The sequence below is a fragment of the Globicephala melas genome, chromosome 9, assembly GCF_963455315.2.
Source record: "Globicephala melas chromosome 9, mGloMel1.2, whole genome shotgun sequence".
In the NCBI taxonomy this organism is placed as follows: domain Eukaryota; kingdom Metazoa; phylum Chordata; class Mammalia; order Artiodactyla; family Delphinidae; genus Globicephala; species Globicephala melas.
In genome coordinates, this window is record NC_083322.1 from 87498799 (window position 1) to 87508077 (window position 9279).

General features: G+C 43.4%; 1 protein-coding gene across 6 annotated transcripts in view; it reads right to left on the reverse strand.

Moving 5' to 3' along the window:
* Positions 1-984, reverse strand: part of SRPK2 (SRSF protein kinase 2) — a 224586-nt gene extending 223602 nt beyond the window's left edge. For 5 of the 6 annotated variants that reach the window (XM_030834364.2, XM_030834361.2, XM_030834366.2 and 2 more), the window contains exons 1-2: positions 848-984; positions 181-235 (exon numbers count right to left, since the gene is read on the reverse strand). In XM_030834364.2, the coding sequence (XP_030690224.1) occupies positions 181-235; positions 848-974 (182 nt within the window). In that variant the 5' untranslated portion in view covers positions 975-984. Of the gene's footprint in view, positions 1-180; positions 236-321; positions 443-847 lie in introns of those variants that run through there. The other variant, XM_030834368.3, reaches the window with a different exon arrangement.
* Between the last annotated feature and the right edge of the window lie 8295 nt (positions 985-9279).

Below are 9279 nucleotides of genomic sequence, written 5' to 3' on the forward strand. Positions count from 1 at the left end.
CCCCCGCCCCTCCCCCCGGGCCGCCCGCGGGGCGCGCAGGAGGCGAGAGCCGGCGTCCCGGGGGATCAGCTCGCCCGCCCGCCCGCCCCGGGAATCCGGGCAACTTTCCCCTGCGCGGTCTCGGGCTAACCCCGACCGGGCGGAGGCGGGGGTCCAGGGGCTAGCGCGGCGTGGACTCACTTTTTCGGATGTTTCTCTCTTTTCGGCCTCCGCTTTCGGGCCTGAATGGCCAGCACTGAGGAAAGAAGACACACATTAACGGTCGGGCAGGCCGGCGCGGGGCCGCGTGGCGGGGAGAAGGGGACGCCGCGGGCCACTCACCTTTCCGGGAGCTCATCCCGACGCGGGGGAAGTGGGGCGGGGGGCTTGGCGGCGGCGGCGGCGGCAGCGGCAGCGGCAGCGGCAGCAGCTGCACCGGCAGCAGCGTCGCGGGAGCCGAGCCGAGCCGAGCTCCAGCCTCCACTCACTCCGCCGGCCGGGAGGAGGCGGGAACCGCGCCTGCGCCGCCGCCGCAGCCGCCGCTCCCGCGGGGGGCCCAGCAAAACCCGCCCCCGGCCGGCCCCGCCCCCGCCTCGCCCCGCCCGCCAACCCGCAACCCCCCCGCCCGGTGGGGTCGAGACCCCCGTGCCGGCCCCGCCCGCGCGCCCGCACCCACCCGCCTAGCCCACCTGTGCGGAAGTGACCCCCCCCACGACCACTGCCACTCCCTCCCATGCCTCCTCCACCCCAGTCCGCAGCCCGGGCCTCCGCCTCCTGCGCCCCTGCGGCTGGCCCAGGCCTCCCGTCCCTCCTGGGCACGCGGCCTGCGCGACCCTCCCTCTCCAACCACAGCCTCTCTCCTACCCACCCCGGCGGGTCGCGCCGCCCGCTTCTCCATGCGCCCTTCCTTGGCCGAAACCTCCGCGGGTCTCACACCACCTCTCCTCACGCGGCCTCTTCTCCCCCTTTGCTCCTCTACATCCTTGCATCCCCATGAGCGCCGCTTCCTCCTCTCTGGCGGGTGTGGAAAGGGCACAGGACCAAGAGCTGGGAAACCTGGGTCTTTCACTAGCTGTGTGACCTTGGAAAAGTCATCTTATCTCTCACCTTTATCTACCCCACAGGATTGCTTGAGTGTAATGAAGGAAAAGATGCAAATAGCACAGATAGTAGGATTAAGCTTTTGCACATGAATTAAGGTCCAGTTCAATAAATTCCATGTGTCTAACAATTCAGCACAACAACCCACCAAGGAGTTATTTCTTACAAAGAGGAAACTGAGTCCTGAAGAGGTTAAACAGTTTACCCAGCAATGATTCAAATTTAGGCCTACCTGACTCTAATCAAGTTGATTGGGGGATAAAATAACTGCAGTGATCCGTTGTTTATTTAAATAATTATAATAGTTTTGAAAAATATTCATCCTGACCATTTACCCTCTCAACTATATTCTTAACTGATCAGAGTAGCTAACCTTACTATAAAGATCCTAAACCCACTAGAACAGCGCTGCTTGAACTTGAAGAGCTTTTTACTTTCTCGATTTTTTTATTTTCAAACATATCAAACGTACAGAAAAGTTATGAGAAAAATACAGTGGACACCCATATTACCCCATATTCACCAATTTTGAATATTTCACCACATTTGCCTTCCCCGTGTGTACGGGTTTTTGGTTTTGTTTTGTTTATGATCAATCATTTGAGTTTTTTGCAGGCTTTTACCCTTTACCCCTAAGTACTTCTATAAGTATCTACTAAGAACAAAGATACTCTCCTATATAATCAGAATTCCATTATCCAAGAAAATTTCATATCATTTTAGTATTATCTGTAACATACAGCGGCCATATTCAAATTTTCGAAATGTCCTTTTTAGCTGACTTTTTTCTCAATCCGGAATACAATCAAGGATCATGCATTGCATTTAATTGTCATGTCTTTTTAAGCTCCTTTACTCTAAAATAACCCGTTTTTTTTCTTGTTTTTTTTTCTTTTGTAACATTCATTTTTTTGAAGAATTCAATTCTGTTTGCAGAATGTTCCTCAGTTTGTATTCATCTGTTCCCTATTAGATTCAAGTTAAATAATTTTGTCATGTACACTGTATAGATGAGGTTGTGTTCATCATAGTATGCTGCATCAAGAGGGATACGATGTCAGTTTGTACTATTATTGGCGATGTTATATGTAATCATTTCTCCATGGTAAAGGTACCTTTTTTCCTTTGTATTTAAAAAGTAGTCTGTGTAAAAAATGGGCAAAAGACTTGAACAGACATTTCTCCAAAGAAGATATACAAATGGCCAACAGGTACATGAAAAGATGCCCAGCACCATTAGAGAAATGCAAAGCAAAACCAAAATGAGATATCACTTCACACCTACTAGGATGGCTATAATTTTTTTTTTTTTAATGAAAAATAAGAGTTAGTGAGGATTTAGAGACATTGGAATACTCATACATTACTGCTGGGAATGTAAAATGGTGCAATCACTGTGGAAAACAGTTCCACAATTCCTCCAAAACCTAAACATGGAATTATCAGCAGTTCCACTCCTAGGTGTATATCCAAAAGAATTGAAAACAGGTACTCAAATCCTTGTACCCAAATGTTCATAGCATCACTAATCATACTAGCCAAAAGTTTAGAAACAAATATCCACCAATGTATGAACAAACTGTGGTATAGACATACAAAGAAGTATTTTTCAGCCATAAAAAGGAATGAAGTACTGGTAGGTGCTACAATATGGATGAACCTCAAAAACCTTATGCGAAGTGAAAGAAGCCAGACACAAAAGGTCATCTATTGTTCTATTCCATTTATATGAAACATCCAGAATAAGCCAATCCACAGAAAGCAGATTAGTGGTGGCCCATGGCTGGGGGGAGGGGAGATAAGGAGCAACTGCTTAATGGATAAGGGGTTCTATTTTGTACCAATGAAAATGTTTTGGAGCTCGGTGGAGCTGGTGGTGGCACAACACTGGAGATGTACTAAATGCTACTGAATTCTTCTCTCTAAAATGATTAACATGTTAGATGAATTTCACCTTAATTTTTTAAAAAAGTAACCTGTGGGGTAATACTTTGAGATTGTCTGAGTATCCTCCCCCAAGAATCCTTCACTCCATGGGCTAGCATCCATCCATGATGTTTGCTTGAATCAAGTATTACTATAGTGGTTGGAGAATAATGACAATATAATCCTATCCTTCCATCTCTTCCAACTATGTTAATTAGGTGAGCTTTCATTTCTCCTGCCACCCCTTTGTTTTCTGCTTATTTGGGGCTTGATTTTTGTGGGGTTTTTTGTCTTTAGTATCAATATTGACAGTAAACACTGTCACTTTGAGTTTTGATTCTTGAATTGTCCCATATTTGACCAGGGAAGATGCTTTCAACTTGCAGTGTCTTTGGACATGTCCCAATCCATTTTTGAGCACCTCTTTACTTCCTGGCACAAAATATTCCAGGAAACCTTGTGCTTTCCCTAACTGAGTCTTAGAACAAGCCATTTCTCCCGTTTTTGCTCCTTCTAAAAGTTGATCAGAAGCTTTGAAGCCAAAGAAATCTGAGTTTGAAACCATTTTCCTTTACTATTTTTAACAGCTTAAGATATAACTCACACACCACACAATTCACCCATTTGAAGTACAAAATTCAATGGTTTTTAATATATTCACATGGCTCTGAAACCACCACCACAATCTAATTTCAAAACATTTTTGTCACCCCTAAAAGAATCTCCATACCCATTAGTTGTCACCCCCCATTTCCCCCAACCTCCCTTTGCCTAAGCCCTGGCCAACCATCTCCCTTCTGTCTCTATAGACTTGCCTATTCTGGACAGATCATAAAAATGCAATCCTACCATTGTGGCCTTGTGACTGGCTTCTTTCTCAGCTTAATGTTGAAACCAATTTCTGCTGCTTAGTGGCTTTTTTTTTTTTTTTGGTCGCGCTTGGTCTTACTTGAGGCAGGCAGGCTCCTTAGTTGCGGCTTGCCAGCTCCTTAGTTGTGGCATGCAAACTCTTAGTTGGGGCATGTGGGATCTAGTTCCCTGACCAGGGATTGAACCCCGGCCCCCTGCATTGAGAGCGTGTAGTCTTAACCACTGTGGCACCGGGGAAGTCCCTCTGCTGCTTAATTTTTGCATAACCTTGAGTATGTTACTTAATTACAACATCTGGAAAACAGTAATAATATCAATCCCAATCATCCCAGATCAATATGATAATCTACTAAGATAATATTCAATAAATAGTAATTATCATGAACATTAGTTGGGAGACACATACCCAATCTGCTGGATCTTTTGCATTCATTTATTCTCAACAAATACTTATCAAACACCTGTTGTATAGCAGGCATTAGTCTAGGTATTGAGTCTACAGCATGGAAAACACACAAAAATCCTGCCCTCATGAAGCTTACATTCTACTGCCAGAAGACAGAAAATAAACAAAATAAATATGCAAAAATATATACTCTGTTTACTAGATGGTGATAGCGTCTAGGAAAAGAAAAACAAAACAGCAATCTGTTGCGAAGGTGTTTAGGAAAGGCCTCACTGAGGAGGTAACACTTATTTAAAGACCTTAAGGTGATCTTTTTTTTTTTTTTTTGGCCATGACCTGTGGCATGAGGGATCTTAGTTCCCTGACCAGGGATCCAACCCAGGCCCAAGGCAGTGAGAGCAAGGAGTCCTGACCACTGGACCACCAGCGAATTCCCCACCTTAAGGTGATCTTGCCAGGCTTTTTACTTCTATAAATTAGGAGAGAACTATATTTGCCACCTAGAATATTTGTGAATTTATTGAATTAAAATACACTAACCTAATTATTAATGAACAACTTTACACATACTATATTAGATGCTTAAAGAATGATAAATTATAAACCCAGTCCCTGCTGATTTGGAAATTAAAAATTTCTTTGAGATGCATCAAAACGTAAAATGACATTTTGAAGGAAATAAAAAAAGAAGAAACACAATAACAGGAGTTTAATTTTTTCTACCATCATTTATTTATACATATATTAATTATGTGAATATTATAATTAAGAAGGGAAAGTATTAAAACTAGATGTAGGTTTCTGTAGCAGTCCAAAATAAATGAAAAGGGCAGTACGTATGCATTTTTCCCCAACCTCGCACAATGGAATTCAAGATGAACACATCATATTAATTTTTATCAAATATAAAATAAAATTAAAGAATGCTATAAATCCAACTGCACTCCAATATTTCCAAGTAGAGTTACTAAATCATGTTGTATCTTAGAAGGTATATTTATTATGTCATAGAATTGGAATCGGACTTGAGAGGTCATATAATGCATCTTGGGGCCTTTAGCCTCCTTCTAATGGTCCCCCAACACTTTTAAATTTTTAGAAAAGTTTCTTTATATCTTATGTACACCTTCTATTATGAAAATTAAGCCTGTTGCTTGTAATTTCATTATAGTGTGTTTCTCAGTGACACTAGCACCATTATAACAGTTATAACATTATAACACAGAAGTCAGTGCACAGAATAGTAGAGCCAAACGGTCAGAGTTCAAATCCTAGTTCTGTCATTAGCTGGCTAACCTTGGACAAGTTTCTCAGTTTCTTTGTGCCTCGGTTTCCTGATCTGCAAAATGCAGAGTAATATTACCTACCTTATACGTTTGTTGTGAGGATTAAATGAGTTATTTCACATAGAACGCTTAGAGAAGGATCTAAGTGTTCCCCCCCCAAATTAGGTATTCATATTTATATGCATATTAAGACAGGTATTACTTATCTATTGCTGCACACCAAACCTCTCCCAAATTTAGCAACTTAAAACGACAAGAATTTATTATCTCACAATTTCTGTGGTCCAGGAACTTGGGAGCAGTCTAGCTGGAAAATGATGCTATCTGGGGCTGCAGTCATCTGAAGGCTTGCAGAAGGCTGAGAGATCTGTCACCAAGATGGTTCACTCACATGGCTATCAGCAGGGGTCCTCAGGTCCTTGCTGGCTGTTTCAGAGAGGCCTTACTCGCCCTCCTGGATCTTTCCATAGGGCTACTGGAGTGTCTGGCTCCCCCAGAGTGAGTGGCCCCAGAGAGAGCAAGGAAGAAACTGCAATGCCTTCTATGACCTACTCTCAGAAGTCACAATCCACCATTTCCACCACATTCTATCCATTAGAAACAAGTAGAGCACACGCTCCAAGGAGGGGAATGAAGCCACTTCTTATAGGGAGAATTATCAGCGAGTGTGTGGACACATTTTTAAACCACCACAAGGGCTCATTCCTTCTTTCCTTTGGTGCCTCTGATTTGCAAGTGAGGAACCTTCGAGACCTCTCATTCATACTGTCTAAATACTAGACATGAAAGGGAATTTTCAGTCTAACATTCAGACTGAAGAAAAAGGAATGTAGATTAGAAAGATTATCTAGAGAAAATCATCAATAGTAATAAATTTATTATAAATAAAATGCCTTCTCTATGTGACTCTTACATAAACCAGCTAAAAAATGACTCCTGGGACTTCCCTGGTGGCGCAGTGGTTAAGAATCCACGTGCCAATGCAGGGGACATGGGTTTGAGCCCTGGTCTGGGAAGATCCCACGTGCCGCGGAGAAACTAAGCCCATGCACCACAGCTACTGAGCCTGTGCTCTAGAGCCCACGAACCACAACTACTGAGCCCGCATGCCTAGAGCCCGTGCTCCGCAACAAGAAGCCACCGCAATGAGAAGCCCGTGCACCCCAACAAAGAGTAGCCCCCGCTCGCCGCAACTAGAGAAAGCCCGCCGCCCACAGCAACGAAGAACCAACGCAGCCAAAAATAAATAAATAAATTTTTTTAAAAAAATGACTCCTGAAGATGTGACCAGGGCTGGATTAGGATGGATTTAGAATACCGACTAATATGTCCACACATATCTAAATAGATGAAATGGTCTGGCCATAATGACTATGTTGAAATTCCCCACCCTGGGCTCCATTTCTTTCAAGCTTTTTGACATGGATAAAGCCATGACAGAATACTCATTTCTCAAATATTTGAACTCTCTGAGTATAAGAATTTGCTTTTCCATTTTACTGTAACTGGTTTAAAAATCCAATATAAAATCTAGTATGAAAAAAACATCTAATAGAAACTGAAGATGATCTTGCTCACAGTTAAACACATATTCTGTTCAAGCATAATTCATAATCAGTTCTTCAACATGTGTATTTGTCACCTTCAGGTAGGTTTAGGCATTGTATCTGGAAATAAGATATACTTTTACCATTAAAAAGCAGCTTTAAAAAAAAAAGTAGCTTTATAATCCTCATTATTATAGTGTTTAATTGAACTTGCTTTTTAAACTTTTTTATTGTTACATAATATACATACAGAAACATGCATAAATCACAAGGGTACAATAGAGCAAAGACACCTATGTTTAAAAATATTGAAGGTTACCAGTACCTTGAAAGCCCCCTTTGTCTCTCCTTAGTAACTGCTCCCACCAAGGTTACCTCTGTTCTAACTTCTAACACTGCTGATTAACGCTAACTGGTTTTTAGTTTTATGGGAAATGGAATCATACACCAGGTACTCTTTTGCATCTGGTCTCTTTTGCTCAATATTATATTGTGAGACTGAGCCATGTGTTGTGTTTAATAATCTTTTCACTGTTGTATAGTATTCCATTTTATGCATACACCGCTTTTTTAATTCACTGTTGCTATTTATTAAACTACTGTCTCAACCCCAAACTCACCCTTCTACTCTCAGCTTTGTAATGAGGGAGCTGTGACTCAGCTAACATTTCTCCGTTGCCAGCGGATGCCCATTAATTCTGCCAGATGGGGGAGCTAGAGGGAAACTGGAAGGCTGGAAAAGAGAGAAGGGACTTGCTCCCTCCTGTTCGCTGGCTGTTCTGTCACTATCATCTTGGCACAGGCCCTTTACAGAAGCAGTTGGCTGCAGTCTCAAGTTTCAGTGGTGCTCCTCAAACCGGCTTCATTGTCTCTCCTTAGAACGACAATCAAGGCCAGGCCATACCCCCTCCTGACATTTGGGTCCCAGCTCCCTCCTCTAAGCTTCTGAGGTCTACTAACCTACCTCTGCACTTTGTTCCCCAGCCCTAGGAGTGGACGCTGATTCCTGCATTATCACTGTATTATTTGTGTCCCCTTTACTCTTTTTCAGTTCTCCAGTACCTCTTCAACCAATCAATACCTTATATTTTTTGTGTTTATTAAAACAATCTAACTGCCATACAAAAGTAAATAGTTCCTGCTTTCTCTCTAATGGCTACAATAGATGATTGGGTTGTCTCCAGTTTGGACTACTATGAATAGTGCTGCTATGCATATTCTCCTACCTGTCTTTTGGTGAAATGTGTATATACCTGAAATGGAATTGCTAGGTCATAGGGGAGGTGTGTGCTCACTTTCAGCAGGCACTGCCTGAAAGTTTTCCAAAGTGGTTGTACCAATAATTGCATTGATTCTAAGACACTCCCAGGAGCTCATACCTGATCCTCAGAACTTTTAAAAGTTAGAGAGCTGGGCTTCCCTGGTGGCACAGTGGTTGAGAGTCCGCCTGCCGATGCAGGGGACGGGGGTTCGTGCCCCAGACCAGGAAGATCCCACGTGCCGCGGAGCGGCTGGGCCCGTGAGCCATGGCCGCTGAGCCTGTGCGTCCAGAGCCTGTGCTCCGCAACGGGAGAGGCCACAACGGTGAGAGGCCTGCATACCACACACACACACACACAAAAAAAGTTAGAGAGCCAATAAACTCCACACTATTGTAATTTAATCTCAGCTTCAGAATTTTTATGTTGCAGTGCTAAAGAAAACGAGACTCTGTTGCTTGAGGACAGACTTTGTGTCCTTAATTCCTCTATCAGTGCCTGGTACATAGTAGGTGATGTTGAATAGATAATAAGGGGAAGTTTAAATCTCTTCTTCTGTACAGTTGAACTAATGTGAAACAGCAATGTAAATTGAGGTCAGTCCCATCTAGGGGATACTGTCACCCCAGCACATATTCCACTGGGCAGCTGTGTCCCATCTAGGGGATACTCAGTCACCCCAGCACATATTCCTCCGGGCAGCTGGAGATAAACAGGCCTCTGTTTCCCCAGGTTGCTTCTATTGCCCTGCAAGACCCATTTCTCTCCTCACCATAGGTTTAAATGACTTGATTCAGGAACAGACGCAACACAACACTGGCTGCTTATGGACTAGGGCAGCCTCATATCCGGCACACCAACCTCATCATTCCAACCCTCTCTCAAGAATCTTTGGTGGAGATCCC